This window comes from Phyllostomus hastatus, unplaced genomic scaffold (assembly GCF_019186645.2).
Source record: "Phyllostomus hastatus isolate PE091 unplaced genomic scaffold, TTU_PhHast_1.1 phas_contig_16, whole genome shotgun sequence".
In the NCBI taxonomy this organism is placed as follows: domain Eukaryota; kingdom Metazoa; phylum Chordata; class Mammalia; order Chiroptera; family Phyllostomidae; genus Phyllostomus; species Phyllostomus hastatus.
The window spans coordinates 13,109,817-13,133,627 of record NW_025333643.1 but is presented as its reverse complement, the minus strand read 5'-3'; the positions used below and the strand labels follow the sequence as shown (position 1 = coordinate 13,133,627).

Sequence of the window (23,811 nt, the reverse complement as noted above, 5' to 3'; positions counted from 1 at the left end):
TCCCATATCAATGTTCTCATTTGCTTATATTTTTGAAATATTATTTAGCTGAAAATTATTTTTATTATCCATTGGTGATAAAATTGACTCAGCATTTGATTTTTCTTCATTAACAGGATATCTCAAATCAGTCTTCATCTTAATCTGTAGTAATTTTCTCTAAATAAATAATAAAAGCATCTAATAATTCTTGTATATAAACTTATTATTTTATTTATTTATATAATTTTTTTACAATTTTTAAAAATTGTTTTTCAAGTACACTGTTCTGCCTTTTCTCCAACCCCTCCCCACCACCACAGCCCTTCCCGCCTCCCTCCCCCATTTCCATCCCCACTTGTTGTCCATATGTCCTTTATAATTGTTCCTGTAAGCTCTTCACCCTTTTCCTCCTTTATCCCCTCCCCTCTCCCTTCTGATCACTGTTGGCCTATCCTCAATTTCAGTCTTTTTGGCTATACTTTGCTTGCTTGTTCATTTTGTTGATTAGGTGCCTGTTAATGGTGAGATCATATGGTATTTGTCTTTCATTGCCTCAGTTATTTCACTTAGCATAATGCTCTCCAGTTCCATCCATGCTGTCGCAAAGGGTAGAAGCTCCTTTCTTTCTTTCTGCTGCATAGAATTCCATTGTGTAGATGTACCATAGTTTTCTGATCTATTCATTTACTGATGGGCACTTGAGTTGCTTCCAGCACTTGGCTATTGTAAATTGTGCTGCTATGAACATTGGAGTGCATAGGTTCTTTTGGATTGGCGTTTCAGGGTTCTTAGGATATAATCCTAGCAGTGGAATTGCTGGGTCAAAAGGCATTTCCATTTTTAGTTTTCTGAGGAAATTCCATACTGTTTTCCACATTGGTTGCGCAAGTCTGCAGTTCTACCAACAGTACACTAGGGTTCCCTTTTCTCCACACCCTCTTCAACATTTGTTGTTTGTTACTTTGTTTATGATGTCCATTCTGACCAGTGTGAAGTGGTATCTCATTGTGGTTTTAATTTGCATGTCTCTGATGGCTAGAGATACTCAGCATCCTTTCATATGTCTCTAGACCCTCTGTATGTCCTCTTTGGAGAAGTGTCTGTTCAAGTCCTTTGCCCATTTTTTAATTGGGTTGCTTCTCTTCTTAGAGTGGAGTCATGTGAGTTCTTTATATATTTTGGAGATCAAACCCTTGTCTGAGGTATCATTAGCAAAGATGTTTTCCCATATAATTGGTTCTCTTTCCATTTTAATGCTGTTTTCTTTAGCCATGCAGAAGCTTTTTATTTTGATGAGATCCCATTTGTTTATTCTTTCCTTTATGTCCCTTGTTCTAGAGGACATATCAGTGAAAATATTGCTGTGTGCAATATCTGAGATTTTCCTGCCTATGTTCTCCTCTAGGACTTTAATGGTGTCACGACTTATGTTTAAATCTTTTATCCACCTTGAATTTATTTTTGTGTATGGTGTAAATTGGTGGTTGAGTCTTTTTTTTTTGCACATAGCTGTCCAGTTCTCCCAACACCATTTGTTGAAAAGGCTATCTTTGCTCCATTTTATGTTGCTGCCTCCTTTGTCCAATACTAATTGACCATAGAGATTTGGGTTTATTTCTGGGCTCTCTGTTCTGTTTCATTGGTCCATGTGTCTGTTCTTATGTCAGTATCAGGCTGTTTTGATTACAGTGGCCTTGTAATACATTTTGATATCAGGTATTGAGATTCCTCCTACTTTGCTCTTCTTTCTCAAAATTGCAAACTCATTTTTTAGATATAGAAGTGTCTTGAAATAGATAATTTTTTTCAGTGAAAATTTGACAGGAACAACATAACAATGTTGTGGTATGAAAGGAATTGCTGCTTGCATTAACTATTGAGATGAATAAAACAATGTAGGTTGGAGAGAAAGGCAATATTTTCAATAGTCACATAAAAGGGTATGCAATTTTATCTTGATACTAAGCAGATGGCTGGGACTCTTGAAAGTGCCATGATTAAATTAAGTAGTAGTGAAGACCTAAATTGCTTTAAAAATATGATATCATAGAAAGGCCATGATGTAGCATTTTTGGTAAGCTGGAAGGTGAATTGTCAAAATGTAAAAGTAGAGCACAATATCTCAACCTGTGTAAATGTTGGGGGATACTAGACATAGTCAGCCTGGGTGGAAAACCTGACATCTTGCAAGCTCTTTGGCATGTGTGTAGTCTCCCTGAGTACTGAGATACTGAGAGAACTCCTGACCTGGGCAGCTCTCACCTGTTTGAAACTTCAATTTCTACCCTAACTCAGAAGGCTGAGAAGGGCCATGACCAATGTAGCTCAGTTGGTTGGGCGTTGTCCCACAAAGCGAAAGGTTGCAGGTTCAATTTCTGTTCAGGGCACTTGCCTGGATTGTGGGTTTGGTCCCTGCTCAGGACAAATAGAAGAGGAAACTAATTGATGTTTCTCTCTTATGCCCTCCCTTCCTGTCTCTCTCTAAAAATAAATAAATAAAATCTCTTTTTTTTTAAAAAGAAGGCTAATAAAGATCAGACTGTGAGAGCAGAACTAAGAGGCCATGAAAAGCATAAATTTCCTTTAGGAGCACTATCAAGCCTTTAGGAAAGAAATGTAGGACTTTTGATCAAGATGGTGCTGTAGACAGACATGGTTCCGCTCATCACACAATCACATCAAAATTACAACTAAAATATAGAACAACCATAACATAGAACAACCATCACTCAGAATCATTAGAAATCAAATTAAATGGAAGTGTGACAACTACAGAATTAAAAAAAACTACATCCATCTAGACTGGTAGGAGGGGAACAGACATGGAACAGGCTGGTCCCTCACCCATGTGTGGTGGATAAAACTTTGAGAGGGTTATCTTGAGAGAGAGGGTTCCTAGCTGCACACCAGGACCCCCAGCCTAGGGTTCTAGTGCCATGAAGATAAGTCTCCACAATTTCTGGCTACAGAAGCCAGTGGGATTTGAGTCAGTGGAAGAAACTGCTGAAGCCCCAAGCTGTTCCTTTTAAAGAGACATAGAAAACCCTATAGGCTCCACCAAAAGACTACTCAACCTAATAAGTGAATTTGGCAAAACAGTGGGATAAAAAGTCAATATTCAGAAATCAAAGGCATTTTTGTACACCAACAATGAAATATCAGAAACAGAAACTAGGAAAAAAAATCCCATTTACTATAGCAACAAGAAAAATAAAGTACTGTACAACCACTATGGAAAACAATATGGAATTTTCTCAGAAAACTAAAAATGGATCTGCCTTTTGACCCAGCAATTCCACTGCTAGGATTATATCCTAAGAACCCTGAAACACCAATCCAAAAGAACCTATGCACTCCAATGTTCATAGCAGCACAATTTACAATAGCCAAGTGCTGGAAGCAACTCAAGTGCCCATCAGTAAATGAATGGATCAGAAAACTATGGTACATCTACACAGTGGAATTCTATGCAGCAGAAGGAAAGAAAGGAGTTCCTACCCTTTGCGACAGCATGGATGGAACTGGAAAGCATTATGCTAAGCAAAATAAGCCAGGCACTGAAAGACAAACACCATATGATCTCACCTTTAACAGGAACCTAATCAACAAAACAAAGAAACGAGCAAAATATAACCAAAGACACTGAAATAGAGAACAGGCTGACAGTGACCAGAGGGGAGAGGAGAGGGAATTTCAGGGGAAAAGGGGAAGGGTTTGCAGGAAGAAGTATAAAGGACACATGGACAAAAACAAGGGGAAGGGGTGGAAATGGGAGGGAGGTGGGGAGGGCTGGAGTGGGGACTGGGATGGGAGTAAAAGGCAGAAAACTGTACTTAAACAACAATTAAAATAAAATTTAAAAAATGGAAAAAATAAAGTAGGTAGGAATAAACTCAACAAAGGAGGTAAAAGACCTGTACTCAGAAAACTATAGAACACTGAAGAAAGAAATTAAGGAAGACACACATAAATGGAAGCATATACTGTGTTCATGGATTGGAAGAATTACATTATTAAAATGTCCATACTACTCAAAGCAATCTATAGATTCAATGCAATCTCTATTAAAATATTAATGACATATTTCACAGATATAGAACAAATATTTCAAAAATTTATGTGGAACCATAAATGACCCTGAGTAGCCTCAGCAGTTTTGAGAAAGAAGAACAAAGTAGGAGGGATTACAATATGTGACATCAAACTATATTACAAGACCACTGTAATCAAAACAGTCTGGTACTGGCATAAGAACAGTTACATAGATCAATGGAACAAAATAGAGGACCCATAAATAAACTCATGTTTCTGTGGTCAATTGATATTTGGCAAAGGGAACAGAAGCATAAAATGGAGTAGAAATAACCTCTTCAAAAAATGGTGATGGGAGATCTGGACAGCTACATAAAAAAAATGGGACTAGACCACCAACTTATACCATAAACCAAAATAACCTTGAGAAGGATAAAAGACTTAAATATAAGTCATGACACCATGAAAGTCCCATAGAAAGACATAGGTAGAAAAATTTCAGATATCCCATGCAGCAATATTTTCACTGATGTATCTGCTAGGGCAGAGAAGATAAAGGAAGAAAAGGGAAAAAGTGAACAAATGGGACTAGTTCAAATTAAAAAGCTTCTGTATGGCTAAAGAAAACATCAGCAAAGTGAAAAGGGAACCAACCTTATGGGAAAACATATTTGCTAATGATACATTGGACATGGTTTCATCTCCAAATATATAAAGAACTCATATGACTCCACACCAGAAAAACAAATGACCCAATTAAAAAATGGGCAAAGAACCTGAACAGACACTTCTCCAAGAAGGACATACAGAGCACCCGTAGACATATGAAAAAAAAAAGCTCAACATCACTAGCTGTCAGTGAGATGCAAATTAAAACCACAATGAGATACCACTTCACACCAGTCAGAATGGTCATCATTAACCAATCAACAAACAACAAGTGCTGGTGAGGATGTGGAGAAAAGGGAACCCTAGTGCACTGTTGGTGAGAATGCAGACTGGTGCAGCCACTGTGGAAAACAATATGGAATTTCCTCAGAAAACTAAAGATGGAACTGCCTTTTGATCCAGCAGTCCCACTGCTGTGATCCTAAGAGTCCTGAAACAACAATTCAAAAGAACCTATGCATGTCAATGTTCATAGCAGCATTATTTACAATAGGGAAGTGCTGGAAATAGCCTGAGTGCCTATCAGTAAATGAGTGGATCAAGAAACTGTGGTACATTTACACAATGGAGTACTATGCAGAAGAAAGAAAGAAGGAACTCTGACCCTCCACAACAGCATGGACGGAACTGGAGAATATTGTGTTAAGTGAAATAAGCCAGGCCATGAAAGAAAAATACCATATGATCTCACTTATAAGTGGAACCTAATGAGAAAAACAAACCAATGAACAAAATAGAATGGGAATAAGGAACAAACTGACAGTGACCAGAGGGGAGGGGGTAGCAGTGGAAAACAGGGGAAGGGCCAGTTAAAGCACATATATAAAGGACCCATGGACATGAACAATAGGGTGGGGGGTGATTGTGGGAGCAGGTGGGGGTGTAGGGCATGGGAGAGCAATGGAGGAAAAATTGGGATGAAAAAAAACCCCACACAGACTCACTTTCTCACACTGACTCCCTCTGAGCTCCAGCATCCAGGTAGCAGCTTGAAGGGCACCAGTTCTATACAGGGAGAAACTAAAGTGTCTGGTGTGAAAATGAACAGAGACCATTGTCTTTTTTCTAAGCATTTCCTTGGCTGAGCAGGGAGGCTGGTGCCCTATCTGAGATTCCATCAACCTGGCTAACACTGTTTGACTCTCCTTGAAGATCCTAGAGACTTTGCTCTGCCTAATGTACTGGCCCACTCAAGCTGCTTTTCCATATGAATGGCTGGTCTTGGCTCCTAAATCCTATCAAACAAGCAACAGCTGTCCTCAGTGAGCATCAGGCCTAACACTAGCAGCAGCTAGTGTAGATTCACAGCTTGGCTTCATTTGGGAATCTCCAAGAACAGCACAAGTAGCAGCCATCTCAGATTGCTTTATAGCTCATGTAGGGTGGCCCCTGGCAAAACACAGGTTGGGGCTGACCTTGGCCTGTACCACCTGGGAAATCCCAGGGCCAGTGCACCCAGTGGACCGCTACAGACCAGGTTGGAGCATCACAATACTGCACTGGCACAGCTGATTCTCCATGGAGAGTGGATATAGGTGGTAAGTGGTCATAGCCAATCCTGCCAGCTTACTGGCCTGGGTAAATCCCTACTATGGGTTTGCCAACAACAACCAAGGCCCAGCTACTGGAGAGAGTGTACCCATCCCACAATAAGGGTGCACTTTGAGTACCCTGCTTAGGTGATATGGGAGGCTGTGCCACTAGATCTTACAGGACACCTTCTACATTAAGCCACACTACCAAGGCATGGAGTTAACGTAACTCTACCTAACACATAGAAACAAACACAGGAAGGCTGCCCAAATGAGGAGACAAAGAAACATGTCCCAAATAAAAGAACAGATTAAAACTCCCCCCCCCCAAAAAAAAAGCTAAACAGAATGGAGATAATCAATCTATCAGATGCAGAGTTCAAAAACACTGGTTATAAGGATGCTCAAGGAACTTAGTGCAGACCTCAAAAACACAAAAAAGATCCATTCAGGACACATGGACAAAACCAAGGGGGAGGGTGGAAGCAAGGGAAGGAGTAGGGGGGAAAATGCAGATAACTGTAATTGAACAACAATAAAGTAATTAAAAAAAAAAGATCCAGTCAGAAAAGAAGGATGCACTAATTGAAATCAAGAACAATTTGCAGGGAAACAGAGTGTATGAAGCTGAGAATGAAATCAATGTTATGAAATATAAGGAAGCAAAAAAAACAACCAATCAGAATAACAAGAAGTAAAAAGAATCCAAAAAATATGAGGATGGTATAGGCAGCCTTTGGGACAACTTCAAGAGGTCCAACATTCACATCATAGGGGTGCCAGGAGAAGAAAAGGAGCAAGAAATTGGAAATCTACTTGAAAAAAATAATGAAAGAAAACTCCCCTAATTTGGTGAAGGAAATAGACATGTAAGTCCAGGAAGCACAGAGAGTCCCAAACAAGATGGATGCAAAGAGGCCCACTCTAAGACACATCATAACTAAAATGCCAAAGGTTAAAGATAAAGAGGGTATCTTAAAAGCAGCAAGAGAAAAGACATTCATTACCTACAGGGGAGTTTCCATAAGGCTGTCAGTTGATTTCCCAAAAGGAACTTTGCAAGCTAGAAGGGATTGGCAAGAAATATTCAATGTCATGAAAAGCAGGGACCTATAGCCAAGATCGCTCTACCTAGCAAAGATGTCAAAGGGCAGATAAAGAGCTTCCCATACAAGAAAAAAAAATAAAGGAGTTCATCATCACCAAACCATTATTACATGAAATGTTAAAGGGACTTATTTTTTAAGAAAAAGAGGAAGATCAAAACTATGAAAAATAAAATGGCAAAAAAACCCTCACCACAAATCTATCAACAATTTAATCTAAAAAACAAACTAAGCAAACAAGAAGAACAGAGACAGAGTCATGGATCCAGAGAGTGTTTTGATGGTTACCAGATGAGAGGGGGTGTGGGAGAATGAGAGAAGAGGTGAGGGGATTAAGAATTACAAATTAGTAACTACAGAATAGCCATGGGGATGTAAAATACAGTATAGGAAATGGAGTAGCCAAAAGAGCTTTATGCATGACCCATGGACATGAACAATGGTGGGGGATTGCCTGAGGGAGTGGGGGTTGCTGAGTGGAGAGGGGCAAAGTGGGAAAAATCAAGACTATTGATTATGTAATAGCATAATCAATAAAATATAATTTAAAAAAGAATGGAATGTAACATATAAGTAATTGTTTTTATGGTAGGGAAAGAATGATGGCATCCCCTATTCTATATAAGACTTTGTAATATGTGTAACACATTTTTCATCTTCCAATCCCAGTTCTTCTATATTAGCCACTCCCTCTGTTTTCAGAGTTCACCAAAGATGCCATTCCATTGTGTTACATGTCTCCCTTTATTCTGAATTTGTAACACATTTTCTTATTAATCTCTGACGGATTACAATCTCATAACCCAGACTGCATGATAATAAACATATCATTTGCTATACATGAGGACCATATCTGCAGTGAAAAAGAAGCTGTTTTCCTTGGCAGAGTGGTTTTCTCAGGGTGTTGGTTGTGTCACAGACATAAGTGGTGGAAGAACTTTCAGACGAGATGAAGTGTTCCTGATGTCCACATGGACTTCATATAAAGCATGTGATGTAATTCCGATTGGCTTTTCTTCTTGCCGTCACAGAGACAGACCTCCCCCCAGCCTCAGCTTTCATGTATGTTTGATTGCAGCACTTTCCATTTTTATTGAGTTTATGGCTATAAAAGAAGCCAAAGGCATATTTTTATGGAAGAATATGATTTTTTTTTACCCAGTAACTATATTCCCCTTAGAAAAGCCTTTTTTTCTGTTATTGTCTGCATGAAATATTTATTGAAAATTTATCTCATGGCAGTAATAGTCTGAAATCTATTTAAAGCAACTGCCTATTTAATATTTATAGACTGAAGTAGTTTTATCATTATCAATGTATTCTTATTGAATATGCTAGGTATACATAGAACTTGCCATCTTCTTCCTATTAAATACCATTGTGTTGATCAAGTTAATTTCATTCAAATTTCTCTCTTAATACCCCACTCTTACCATAGATTTCTGGTCTGGCATTTGTAAAACTTAGCACAAATGAGTTTTTTCACCATAAACATCATTTTTGCTTAGAGTTGAAAGATTTTTTTAGCATTATTTTCAGATGAATCAGTTTTGTATGTGGAGTCAACTGTATATGCTGTCAGGTACAACTGCATAAGATTTGGAGCCATATCCCCTGAGAAGAGTACTGATCACAACAGATTTAATTTCTCTTATAATTGTAGGTAATCCTAATCCTGATTTCCCCTCTGTTTATACTGTTTTGTTGTTGTTGTCGTTGTGTGAGTGTTAGAAAGAGAGAGCTCTTTTATTTTATTCCAGATAAAAATGTTCATAGACTCACAGATGATTAAATAGTACTGTATATCATGGACTACACATACCTGAGCATGCTTACATATACTAGAGCATGTTGGTAATCCATCATGATTCTCTCCTGGTGAACTTTTCAGCAAACTCAGAATCATTTTCAAGACTACTTTTTGGCCAGCCACTACCAAACCTTTAGATATGACAAGAATGATAACCTATTTGTACCCTGGTCAATCTAACTTCTCTTTGCAAATGGGATTTCCTTCCATATAAACATTCCTAGTAAATTGTTGCAACCCTAACACTTCTGAAGATGGGGGTCTCACTTCTTTTTGGGTATCTCATTCTGTTCATGCTCAGCAGTGATTGTCAGTAGCTTGGTTCTCGTTTATGCATTTTGTTGTTGTTTATGCTGAAAAAAACAACAAAAAATACTGGATGAAATATATTTTAGAAACATACATTTTAAAATGTATTTGTGAACTATCAAGTTAGAAACAATCTCAAGGGCCAAAACTAAACCAAAGCAGGGAGCTGGAGTGATAAATAGAGCACAGAGTGATAAATAGCACATTTACTAGGCAGATAAACTTGAGCTTTCATTTTCATAGTCACAAGGACCGTTAAGAAAAAAAAACCAAAGCCTGGTCCTGCTCAAGATCAGGAGTCAAATAGGAATCCCACTACCAGTACCACATAAAGTGGGATCCTAGACAGCTTAACTTTTTAGTGTGAGGGTAAACTAAAAATAACCTCCCCACTCTACTCTCCTCCCACTCAGACTAGGGATTCCAGGGAAAATTATATATTTTAAAACTTTGAGCCAAGGGGAAGATGAAAAAACTGGCTTTGAGAATCTATAACCACAGCTGGCTCTTGCATAGATGTGCAGTGTGAGTTGATCCAAAACTCTTCAAGTAGAGAATGTAGTTTAAAGGTGGGTGCTTGGTTGATAGTGCCCCAGGTATTGGCAGAGGCAAATGCTCTGGAAGGCCACATGTTAACTTAGGCCTCAAAGTATTTATATAGATAAAGTTACAAAAAACATGAACGCACAATATATATTTTTTAAATTACAAAACCTTCAAGAAAACAAATCACTCTAAGTGATAGCCAGTAGAAAGAACAAACAGCAGAGGCAGATGGCAAGGACTTCAGAAGCTGGACATTTAAGACAAACACTGCGATATAAGTATGTTTAATATTTTTAAATAAATAAAAGAAGGTATTGGAGTACAAATAAAATGCAAAGGACTATAAAAATGCCATAAAATACCAATCAAATTTAAAGAGCACCAAATAAAACTTCTAGAAATGGGAAAATAAAGGGGCAAATTTCAAAGCTGAATCAATAAATACAAAGTGGTCACAGAGGAGAGTCACAGAAGAAGAGAGACTTAATAAACTAGAAAACAGAGCAGAGGAAATTAAGTAAAAAGATGCAATAAATGAAAGGTAAGATACATAGAAGATAGAATAAGAAGGTCAAGCAAAAGTATAGAGTTTCAGAGGGAAAGATAGAATAGGGATAGAATCATTACTCAGAAGCAATATTTGAAGAAATAAAAACTGAGAATTTTTCAAAACTGATAACAAGTACCAGCCTACAAATTCAGGAGGTCCAAAGAATCCCAAATAGTGTGAATAAAAAGAAACCTATCTATTTCTATCTATTAAAGCTATAAAATCAGAGAGGTAAAGAAAAAGTTTAAGAAAGCAGGCAGAATATCTGTCTAAAAGAAATATATGAATGGCTAATATATATGTGAATATATGCTTATTGTCATTAGTTGTTAGAGAAATGCAAATCAAAACTACAAATCAGATACTACTTTATACCCACTGAAATGGATATAATTAAAAAGACAGATAATAACATGTTCTGGTAAGAGTATGAAGAAATTAGAATCCTTATATATTTGCCGGTGGGAATTTAAAATGCTGTGGTCACTTTGGCAAAAGTTCTTCAAAATGCTAATCATACAGTTCCTTATGGTCTAGCAATTCTACATCTATGTATATACCCAAAAGAAAAAATACATGTCTCCAGAGACTTGTACATGAATATTCTTAGTAGTGTTATTCATAATAACCAAAATATGGAATAATGTAAGGGCCCATTAGCTGGTGAGTTGATAGACAAAATATGGTATGTTCACACAGTGGAATATTATTCAGTAATAAAAAGGAATGAAGTACTGATTTATGTTACAACATGGATGAACCTTGAAACATTTCACTGTATGAAAGAAACCAGTCACAAAGTACATACATTATATGATTCCATTTACAGGAAATAACCAGAATAGGCCAATCCAGAGAGATAGAAAATACATCATTGTTTGCCTACAGCTGCTGGTAGGTGTTGGGGAATGGAGAGTGACTTCTAATTACAAGAGATGTAATGAAATGATGGGATCATGAAAGTGTTCTAAAATTTTATTTTGATGACATTTGTACACTATTAATACACTAAAAACCATCAACTGTATACTTTAGTTAGGTGAATTTTATGTCATGTGAATTATATTTCAATAAATCTGTTAAAAATGCAGCTAGTGAAAACATTTCATGGTCTTTTTTTTTTTTAAATATTTTATTTACTTATTTTTAGAAAGGGAAGGGAGGGAGGGAGAAAGAGAGAGAGAGAGAAACATTAATGTGCGGTTGCTGGGGGTTATGGCCTGCAACCCAGGCATGTACCCTGGCTGGGAATCGAACCTGGGACATTTTGGTTCCCAGCCCGCGCTCAATCCACTGAGCTACGCCAGCCAGGTGGTCTTTAAAGGAATGAATTTGTTGTAGACTTTAAAACAAAGAAACAATTTTTAGAGAAATTGGCAGAACCATAAGGAAGAATGTATTATTTCACCATTAAGTGGGTGATTTCAACCCACCCATAAGTAATTAACAGATGAAGCAGATTAAAAGATCAAAATATGAAAGACTGAAACTACCTAATTAAAAGTGTTATCAAGTGCCACACACATATGTAGAATATTGCAATCAACAATTGCTGGTACATATTCTTTTCAAGTACACAGTATACAAAGTACATTTTTGATAACTGACCATGTACTATGTCAATAATAGAGACCAAATTTTAAATGATTAGTATCAAATACACCATGTTCTGTGTTCACAAAAATAAAGTAAGATAAAAAGCACAAAGGTAAATAGGAAACAAGCATGTATTTAGAGATTAAGAAACATACTTCTAAATAATAATTGATGTCCTGACAGGGTTTGCTCAGTGGGTTTGGGTGTCATTCTACAGAGTGGAGGGTCACCAGTTTGATTCCTGGTCAAGGCACATGCCTGAGTTGTGGGTTCTGTCTTGGCTGGGGCATGAAGGAGAGGCAGCTAATTGATGTTTCTCTCCCTCTTTCTTTTTCTTTTTCTTTTTCTTTTTCTTTCTTTCTTTCTTTCTTTCTTTCTTTCTTTCTTTCTTTCTTTCTTTCTTTCTTTCTTTCTCTTCCCTCCCTCCCTCCCTCCCTCCCTCCCTCCCTCCCTCCCTCCCTCCCTTCCTTCCTTCCTTCCTTCCTTCCTTCCTTCCTTCCTTCCTTCCTTCCTTCTTTCCTTCCTTTTCTTTCTTTTTTTCTTCCTTTCCCTATATCTAAAAATAAATAAATATAATCTTTAAAAAATAAATAATGGAGTTTAGAAAATATTGAGAACCGAACAATCATGTCAATACTATATATCAAATTAGTGGACTTGTGCTACTGACAAGGAAATTTATAGTCTTCAGGCTTATTATGCATGGGAAGAAAAAAGACATAAAATTAGTGAGATAGACATCCAACTTTAAAAGTTAGGAAAAGTAGAATAACCCCCCCCCCCAAATAGTAGGTAGGAAATAATTTAAAAATAAGAGCAGAAATTAATGAAATAGAAAATAAAATGTTAGATGATCAAGATAGCCACAATTGGAGTATTTAATATGATATCCTCTGCTGAGATTCATCAAGGAAAAGGATAAAAGTAATACACATTGAGAATGAAAAAGAAGACATAATCATAATTGCTGTAGGTATCAAAGATAAATGGGTTTTATGAAAACTTCTTGAGAATAAAGGTAAAAATTCAGATGAAATGAAAAGTTCTTAGGAGGGAAACTTTTCAAAATTGACTCAAATAATTAGAAACACGAATATTCCTATAAGCAACAGAGACAGATGAAGTAAGTAATGGTTTTTGGAAAGAAAATACCAGCTTTAGATGGTTTTGCTTGTGATTTGTAATGAACATTAAAGAGAAGAATTTTCGATTTTATAAAAATCATTTCAGAACACATTAAAAGAAGGAACAATTTCTGTTTTACTTGGAACCCTAAATTGATACTAAAACCTGACAAAGACAGCATAAGATAGGAAAGTTACAAACCAATCTTACCCATAGGTAGAAGTTCCTGACAAAATATTAGCAATATGAATCCAGTGAAATATAAAAAATATAACACATTGACTAAGTAGAGTTTTTATTGTAAAGCAAGGAGAGATTAATATTTTAAAATCCCACTAATGTAATTCATTACAATAGTATATTAGAGGCAAAAATGTGATAAATCATGAGATGCAGACAAACATTTGATAATATTAAACATTCTTTAATGACTTAAAAAAAAAACCTCTTGCTAAAGTTGTAATAAAAGGGAACTTTCTGAAACCTAAGAGTGCCTATAAAAAGCTAAAACAAACATGAATGTTAATGATGAAACACTGAAATTCTTCCCTTGAACACCAGAAACAAGACAAAGGAGTCATCATTTCCACCAGGCCTCTCTTGCCTTTCCTGGCTGTGTGGCCGGGGTGGGCTTCCTTAGAGCACAGTGGTTGGAGGATAACTGGACTGCTAACAAGTGGCTGGCCTCCAGCAGGAGAAAGCTGAAGCTGCCATTCCTTGTACAGCCTAGGGTCAGAACATTCGGACATTTTTGCCGCATTCAGCTGGTAGATACAAGTCACTGTCCAGCCAGGTTCAAGAGGAGGGTAAAATGACTCTACCCCTTTTTGGGAGGAGCAGCATGTGTACACAAAAAAGAAGAAACGGGTGGCAGTTATCTTTGGAGATCATCTATCACTTCTCCAATCAGACTGGCCAAAATATAAAATGCTGGCGACATAAGATACTGATAAAGTTGTGGAGTGGTTAGCACACTTACACTGTGTGACTATGAAAATTAATATAACTGCTTTGGAAGACATTTTGGTTATCTAGTGAGGTTGAAGATGTGCATACCATGCGGTCCACCAATTTAACCCTTAGATTATTTCTGCTCTGTGTACTAGGTGATATGTATAAGAATGTTCAGAATAGCATTGTTGTGATAACAAAAAAACCTGGAAATGACCCCAAATATCTATCAGCAGCAGAATGAACAAATAAATTGTGGTGAAATCTTACAATGGAATACTATTCTTCAATGAAAATGAACAAATTGCATATACAGCAACACAATATAATCTCTAGGACATAAGGTTGAGTAGAAAAAAGCATAGTATTGATATACTAAAAATATACAGTGCAAATAAAGTTAAAAACCTAAATAATATACAAAATTAAATGGTATATCAATTACAGATTCAAAAAGTATACAGTAAACCTAAAAGACAAACAAGAAAGTGACAAGCACAAAGTTTAGAGTGGTAATTGTTTCTGAAGGGGTAAAGAAAGAGTTAGAGATGGGTTGGAACACAGACAATTCTAATAATCATTTTTTGGTGAATTGAATGGTGGATATTTCTTATACTATTTTCCCTTAATACTTGATATATATTTGATGTTCTTTTGTGTTTTCTCACTATTTGATATAAGTCAAACCTCCCCCCCCCCCCAATACATATCTTGAGGGGGGAATGAGGATTCTCTTTTCTCAAATAATGCCCTTGAATGATCATTTTCACTGTGGAGTAGTAGAGAAGATCCGGCTTATGTGTTGGATTAAGTGCCTTTATTAGCTCCATGAGGATCTTGGTGAATGACTTTGTGGTTTCATGGATGAATAGTAGGTTTGGCCAGGAAGCCTTCATTCCTCTGTGAACCTTGGTTCTCAGAGGGGTGGAAGGTGGAAGGCAGTCTGCTGACCTTACCTACTCTATTCTTACCCACATGTACAGAGACTCTCCAGACCCCACAGACTGTGTGGCTCCCAGGGCCATCTTTTAAGCAAACTTATAGCCTGCCTTGTGGGGATACTGATCATTGGCCATTGAAAATAAAAATAATAAATAAATAAGTCACTTTAAAGGACACACACACAAAAGAAAGAAATATGAGATAAATGAGTAGTTCCCACATATAGAGTAGTAGTTGTGACTTCTAATGTCTTGCAATTTTGTTGTTTTACAGATTGATCAGCTGAAGCAGGAACTTTCAAAGAAGGAGTCAGAACTTCTTGCCTTACAAACAAAGCTTGAAACCCTTAGCAATCAAAATTCAGATTGCAAGCAACACATTGAAGTGCTTAAAGAGTCGCTTACTGCCAAAGAACAGAGGGCTGCCATTCTTCAAACTGAGGTAAGGTGCTGTCTAAGGATTCCAGACAGCAGACATTGAGTTGATAGAAAATGTCTTACCTGAACAACTTTCTTCACAAGATTCCTTATCCAAACCCTTGGAGCCAGAGGTATTTTGTATATCAGATATTTGGGGGATTTGGGAAAGGTAAGACCCATTGCATGTATCATAGACTACATAACACTCCCGGTGGGGTTGCTGGAAGTGCTCTACAAACACGTGGATATTTATGCAGAAAAAAAGTTTCTCACCCCAATGTAGGATAAATAAAGGCTATATAAATAGCCTCTCAGTTAGTGTCAGATTGTGCCACTAAAGGAGTTTGCTTCATGCTTGGAAATTTTTTTTTTCATTTTTCAGAGCTTTTTGGGTTTGGGAATTGTGTATAAATGATTGAATCTAGAATGGTTTTATTTTATCAAAAATCATTTTAAAAATCAGAATGTCATTTACCTTTCTTTGTCATGTATCTATATCGGTCCCTTTCCTGGCACCTGTGGTGCCAAAGGGTCTTACTTCCTAAGGAGTATCCTCAATTTTCAAAATTCACTTACTCATTGAAGAAAGTTGGTGTGTTTCTTAAAGAAAATATTGGTTTGTTATTCCTTATTCACACTTGGTGAAAAGGTAAATATATGTTACTATCCTATTCCCTTCCTCTCTTCAATGGATTATATCTTTGGGGCTGCTAAGAAATGCAAAACACAAGCAAGTTGTTGTGTAAATAAAGCAGTGACAGAAAATAAATTATTTTATGTGGGCAGTAACAAAGAATGTGCATATCTCTGATTTTTGCAGAGTGGCAGTGCATTATGTGGATCACTTTAGGACAAGGTGATCTAATTAAAGTGCATGTTTCTTCTTGTGTGCTTTGAGCCATGTCTTTCAATATATATATATATATATTTGGGTCTGTGGGAAGATTTGGATTTTCCTTAGGAGTTAATGGGGCCATTCAGCAGGTCTGTGCCCTCAGTGGAGATGCAGCACAGTGTTCACAGGCGAAAGGAAATAGGTTCCAGATTGGATAAGTCTGGGCATACACCCGACTTAGCTCCTATGCACTTGACATTGGCTAATAGTTATTTGATTGATTAAAACCAGAACGATCATTTTAGCTTCAATGATGTATATACTCCACATTTAAGAAGTATAATTTCCAGTTGTATGTAGTCCCACTCTGAATTGGAAGCATGGATATTTTCTTTTTTAAGGCAAAAATTTAAACTATTCCATAAATTGGAAGGTGATTTGTATCTCCTTTGAAGAGGAGCAGCGAATAGTATCTACCACTATGCTATCTAATACAGCAGCCACTAGCCACATGTTTATTCAAATTTAAATTACTAAAATTTGGTAAAATTTAAAATGTAGTTCCTAGGTAAAAGGGGTCAAATATATGCTGACAGAAAATCATTTGACTGTGGGTGGTGGACACACAATGCTATAATACAAATTAGGTGTCACAGAAATGTACACTTGAAACCTATGTGATCTTACTAATCAACATCACCACAGTAAATTTAACTAAAGAAGAAAAAATAATAAAAGTCAGTAAAATTTAAAATGTAGTTCCTTAGTCACACTAGCCACATTTCAAGTATTTAATGGTGAAATGTGGCTAATGACTGCTGTATTGGATAGCACAGCTATAGAACATTTCACCCTCTAGCACTTGTCTGGAATAGGGTTTGAAAACTATAGCTTGTTGAACAAATCCTGCCATCTGCTTGGTTTTGTAAGTAAAGGTTTTTTTTCCTTTCCTTACGTGAGAACATTTTTTCATTGCTTTTGGAGAGAGAGGAAAGGAGAGACAGAAGCACTGATGTGAGAGAGAAGCATCGATTGGTTGCTTCCAGTACATGCCTGGGCTGGGGATCATATGCACCTGAACCAGGGACTGAACCAGCAACATAGGTATGTGCCCTGACCAGGAAGTGAAACCGTAACATTTTGGTTACTGGATGATGCTCTAACCATTTGAGCCACACTGGCCAGGGCTGTAAGTAAAGTTTTATTAGAATGCAGCCACTATCCTTCATCTATATGTTGTCTTTAGCTATAGCCACAGATTTTAGTAGCAACAGAGATTATATGACCCACAAAGTTGAAAATATTTACTCTTTGGCCCTTTCCAGAAAAAGTTTGCAAACTCACAGCATTGTGATTTTGTGGGAAGAGGGCTGAATAGGAATTGGAATACCTGGCCTGACTTCTCTGCAGTAGTCTTACTCTGAACAGGGACAGATAGTTTGCTGATCCTCATTCTCGAGCACAAGTTTTTCTTCACACAGCAACTGGGTTATTTTCTTCACAAAGCAACTGATTGTACCACAGCTGTCTTAAGTTGGCAATAATACCAGCATTGCTAATCAAGTTAGTATAATCATGTTGCAGTGTATTGGGTAGGAGGAAACTTGAGTAGCAAGGCAGTCTGTTGAGGTATTGCTCCAATAGGCAGTCAGGCATCTCGGTAGGAAGGAATGAGAAAAGTCAGCGCAGAAAGGCTTACTTCCTTTCTCTTACTACCTTGTACTGATAAGGGCTATGTTCCCAGCCTATTTTTCTTTTCTTATTCTTTCCTCTGTGTTTTACCTCTCTTGAATTAATGTAGTCAAAATTAGACCTATGTATATTTCATGAAAAAGACAGTGGTGACATTATGTGGATAGCTTCCATCCCACATTCAATGCAAAATGACCCAGTAAAAAGACAGTGCTTTGATGTAGAAAAAAAATTACCCTCCATATGCAGAGAGAGTGAGATGATTTTCTAGTCTTCTGCTTTGAGGTTGGGAGTGTGTGATTAATGATTTTATCAGCTGGAAACATCTGAGGAATTTTCTTTTGCCTTTTTTCTTCTTTTAAGATCTATGTCAATGAAAATGGAGACAGTCACCCAATGATGCCCATCTCTGTTAAAATTTGATCTAATTGTTGGATCATAGGCAAAGGATTTTTGGCAAAAGGGTAAAATATATTAAAGTGCCTTTCCCACTTCTAAAGAGTATCCCTACCTTAGTGGGCAAGTATTCAGTAGATGAGATATGTTCTGTACCGTTTTGCCGTACAACAAGAGACCTGAGTTTAAGTTCATGTGAAAGATATGGCACTCATCCTTGGAGGAGGTTACATGTGATTACTCCTTCCAACTTTATTCCTGAGTCATTCCTTAAAAGCTTTTGCCAAAACAGAAGAGGGTTCTCTCTAAAATTGGAAGACATTTTCTGGTTTCTTTGGACAATCTGTGCTATCAACTGGTTTTAGCTATTCTTTTAGAAAATGACAGATGTCACTGGCTTTAAAGTTCATCTCTGCAAGGAAGAAGACTCTTGCTACCAGAGAGTTTGCATTTGGGAGGTAGCAGGATTAATAGTGGGGCAAGGGGTGGGGGCAAGTTGTCCAAGTTTGCAGCTATGTGGCTTGGCCCTTGGGTTGGTTTGTTTTAACTTGAATAAATGCCCAGACGCTCTTTGACATGTGTGCAATAAATCAACGGAATAATAGTTACACACACAGAGGGAATACACCACATAGCTCCTAACATAACATTTTACTTTTTAAAATAGCTTCAAAGGACCCCAAAGCCAAGTTTCTTATTTTGCTACCTCCCTTGATGTTTTTATGTACCAACTTACTCCCATCCACCAACACATTAATTACGTGGCAGTATAGATAATAAATTAGCTTTCTCTAGCACTTTGTTTTTTCTGGATTCCAACAAATAATTACCAACATATCCAGAAATTAAAAAGAGAAGCCTAGATATTATTCCATGGTCTGAAGTAAAATGTATGAAGAACACAGCATTGAGAAGTGCGAGGTGTTTGTTGCCCTGACTGGTGTGGATCAGTGGATGAGCACCATTCTATGGACCAAAAGGTTGCTGGTTCAATTCCCAGTCAGGGCACATGTCTGGGTTGCGGGCCAGGTCCCAGGTTGGGGACATGCAAAAAGCAACTGAACAATGTTTCTCTCCCTCTCTTTCTTCCTCACTTCCACATTCTCTAAAATTAAATAAGTAAAAATCTTTTTAAAAAGAAGAAGTAAGAGGTGTGTGGACATACTTCAGCCTCCCCACTGAATAACTGTGATGGGAGACAGACTTGAACTTCTCTGAGCTCCATGTCTTATCTATAAAATGGCAGTCTTTGCACCAGCCTGGCACATCTGTGTGAAAAGTGCTGTAACTCTAGTAAATGGTTTCAGCTATAAATTGTGTTGATTATCATCTTGCTATTATTATTATTTTTATTGTACATCAGGGCTGTTTGTTTGAGGAGTACTCCATCGTACTTCTTATTTCCATTCTGTTTGTTCTACTTTTGTGGGTCTCTGAGTTTTTGGTGTCTGCATTTACCAAGTTCAGGCTTTTATATTTCAATAGAGTCATTATTTTTTATGAAGATACTATAAAAGTACCATCTCTTTTGTTCCATCCAAAATTAAGAGATTCCTTTTTGTTTTCTGACAAGTACATGTTGCCCCAGCCCAGCATGATTTTTAAATGGCCAGATGTGACAACTCTTTTGCATGGTTTCTGGAAGTGTTACATGACAGCTCTTATACTCATTGCTGTTCTAAAAAGGTCAGGGAAGAGTTCTACTTGTTTAAGGGTAAACACTTGAGCACCTGTTAATTAGGTCAGAATGTAGGGGTTTTGTGTTTATGAAGGCAAGGGGCAGTGCATGCAGATTAGGTTAGCAGCAGCTCCTAGCCAGGGTCCCTAACATTTTTGGTTTTGTTTTTTAAATGAAATCCATAGAAAAGAGAATATCATGTAATTTATAGTCTTAGTCCCTAGAAGAATTCACCTCAGCACATACACACTCAAGTTCACATGCAATAATGTATATAATTTCAGGCAGTTTATAGATGCCCCAAAGCATTTCCAAGAATTTCCCATTCAAGATTCCTGCCCCATAGATTTCATACATTTTTGCGTTCAACACACAGTTTCTGAATAACTGCTGTGTGCCAGATATGGTTCTTGCCCTCATCCAGACAATATTCATAGGATACAGAACTGATTTATAGTACCATCAATGCTCAGCAATTTCTGGTTATTAATAATGTCACACAAAATTTTAATTATATGCCATCTTCCTTCTGTTGTTTAAAAGTAGGTAAGTAAAAGCAGGAGAGAAAATAAAAAGAAATAAATGTTTAGCTTTTTTGAAAACTAAAGTATGTAAGTTATATGAAATATCCATTTATATTTCTTTTAATGGAAGGCTAATGTTGCTAAGGTGATTACTCTGACACTTTTTTTTAAAATGCATGTCTGATTTCAAAATACTTTTTTTCTTTTTTAAAAAGATTTTATTTATTTATTTATTTTAGAGAGGGAAGGGAGGGAGAAAGAGAGAGAGAAAGAAACATCAATGTGCAGTTGCTGGGGGCTGTGGCCTGCAACCCAGGCATGTGCCCTGGCTGGGAATCGAACCTGAGATGCTTTGATTCACAGCCCACGCTCAATCCACTGAGCTACGCCAGCCAGGGCTACTCTGACACTGTTTTTATGTTTTGATTAAAGCCGATAATTTTTTTTAATGTATTGATTTGCATTTTATTTTTTAAATATATTTTATTGATTATGCTATTACAGTTGTCCCATTTTCCCCCCTTCACTCCCTTCCACCCTGCACACCCTCTCCCACCCACATTCACCCCTTTAGTTCATGTCCATGTGTCATAAGTTCTTTAGCTTCTACATTTCCCATACTATTCTTGCCTTCCCCCTGTCTATTTTCTACCTACCATCTATGCTACTTATTCTCTGTACCTTTTCCCCCTCTCAAAGCTGATTATTTTTGAGTCTGCACTCAAGCAACCTGAGTCTCTTTGAGAAAAGGAAGGCTATTTATGGGGTTACAGATGCTCTGCTGGTTTGATTATTTCAGGAGTTACTTCACCTGCTTAGAAATACTTCAGTAGGCTGTACTTCAGAAAGACCCTTCCCTTGTCTTGTTGAAATGAGTGAGGTATCATTTGATAATATTTTATTGATCATGGTGATGGATAAGGTGGGACCCATAATCTCAGGAGCTATTTGTCTTAGACTTTTTTAATTTAACTGTATCGCACAAATGTCTACCAAGTGTCTTGTAGCTGCCATACTGAATTCCAGGAACTGTGGCTAAGTGTTTGACATGCAATGCTTTATTTTAAACCTGATTTATAACTTGTGAAGTTGGTATTGTTGACCCATTTTTTTAGATGAGAAAATAGAGATTCTAAGAGGATGTGTAACTTGCTCAAGCTCACACAATGATGAGTGACAGGATCTGGGTTCCCAAATCCTGAACTCTTAACTCTAAATCTAGGGCCTTCCATGAGTCCCAGAGAATTGAGGGTTTCCTTTGTGTCAAGGAACCGACATACTTTATCACATTTAATCTTCATGGCAAAGTTTGTTGTAAGGTTTATAATTATGTCTAAATAGGTGAGTTCTTTGGGATTGCAAGAAGGCTTAGTAGGCGCAGCCCTGTACTGGCTATAAAAAGGGGTAAGAATGAATAACTCTGGGACTTAAATCCTCATAGTATCATATGGCTATAATAATATTAACACTGTGGCTATAATATTTAAGGATAGTGCCCAAACTCTAGAGAGGGTGACATTTTTCATGAAGTCAAGAATTCATTATATAATATTTAGTTTTTATTTCCTTAAAGATGCTTTATATTATGCATATATATATTATGCATATTCACACATGCATGCATACTTTGTGAAAAAATAAGTAAAAGAATGGAAAATAGTATCTTACTATGTTTTCTCTTTGTGTTGAAGACTCAGGTGATCTTTATTTTTATTTTTATTTTTTTTTAATTTTTTTAAAGATTTTATTTATTTTATTTTTAGAGAGAGGAGAAGGGAGGGAAAAAGAAAGAGAAAAACATGAATGTGTGGTTGTCTCTCACAGATCTCCAACTGGGGACCTGGCCTACAACCCAGGCATGTGCCCTGACTGGGGATTGAACCAGTGACCCTTTGGTTTGAGGCTGGCACTCAGTCCACTGAGCCACACCAACCAGGGCTCAAGTGATCTTTAAATCATCTATGATTCACATATTATACATTTGTAATGTACAGAATTAAGCACATTTTTAACAGAAGTGGTGATGATCATTTCTTCAGAGAGATTGTAGAAGGTACTGGCAGCAGAGACAGTGTTATCTGAGCCCATGGCAGCAATTTTTGGTATCTGATAATGCAACCAGAAAGCAGACTTGAGCTGTCAGTTTTCAAGCTGCATTGTAAAAACCAAGCTTTTGACAATGGAAATGTTGTTGTTACTTGGAGAAAATAAATTTTATGAGCCCTTGTTTCCTGGTTTATTCATACTGAGATGAGCCCTCCACCTCACTTTATGGTGAGGTTAGACTCTTGGGTATAAAGGTCACCATGACAAGAAGCCTGAATGCTTTGCTTCCTTTTGGGACTATGGTACTAGATGCATTCATACAGGGCTTTGCGAACTGTTCCAGGTACTTAAGGAATATCTCTTTCTTCTGCACTCACATGTTTTCAGCAAAAGAGGTTTTTTAATGGATGGAAATAATATTTGCCACAATATATAAGGTGGAATTTACATGGAGAGCTGCCTTACTTTTAATCAGTAATTTCAGTTTTCCTTTTTACCTCCTGCATTGGTTGACCAGCAAGCAGTGAAGTCCTTTTTAATCACTTCAGTTTAGCCTTCAAAGAATAATATGTTAAATGTCCTTTCTGAGATAGATTTTTGTTTAATGCTCTTCATAATCACTACATTTAAAAGTGAGGTGCTTTTTTAAAAAGTTAGTAGCATACGACAGAACCAATTTTTAATATTGTCAAATTACCCTGGTGCTTTCAAGACTTGCAAGGAATGTCCTAAAAATTAATAAATTAAGGGATGTGGTGAAAAAATACACAAAACAACATCATAGTGTCACTTGTATTTTTTTGTTCTAATCCCATCGTTGGCTTCACGTTTTAAAATGTTTTTATTTGACCAGGAAAGGCATCATTTGAAATTTTTATTGATAACACTCTTAACTGCAAGAAAAAGACATAAACCCACAAGTTGTAACTATCATGGTGGCCACAATTGGGAGGTCTGCAAAATGGTTTATTACCAGTAGAAAAAAAGTGTTGGGAACCACAGTCATTACAGGGGTCACCAGCTCTGCTACGTACATTCTATTTTTTCCCTTTTCATTTTGAGGGTATGTGT

The 23,811-nt window shown here is 37.1% G+C and overlaps 1 protein-coding gene across 4 annotated transcripts in view; it reads left to right on the top strand.

Moving 5' to 3' along the window:
- The window catches only part of ERC2 (ELKS/RAB6-interacting/CAST family member 2), a 943,617-nt gene that overhangs the window by 305,034 nt on the left and 614,772 nt on the right, over window positions 1-23,811 (top strand). For all 4 annotated transcript variants that reach the window (XR_006784938.1, XR_006784937.1, XR_006784936.1 and 1 more), the window contains one exon: window positions 15,424-15,591. Coding sequence is in view for 1 of the 4 variants with exons in the window: in XM_045832534.1 (XP_045688490.1) it covers window positions 15,424-15,591 (168 nt within the window). In the remaining 3 variants the exon portion in view is untranslated. The remainder of the gene's footprint in view (window positions 1-15,423; window positions 15,592-23,811) is intronic.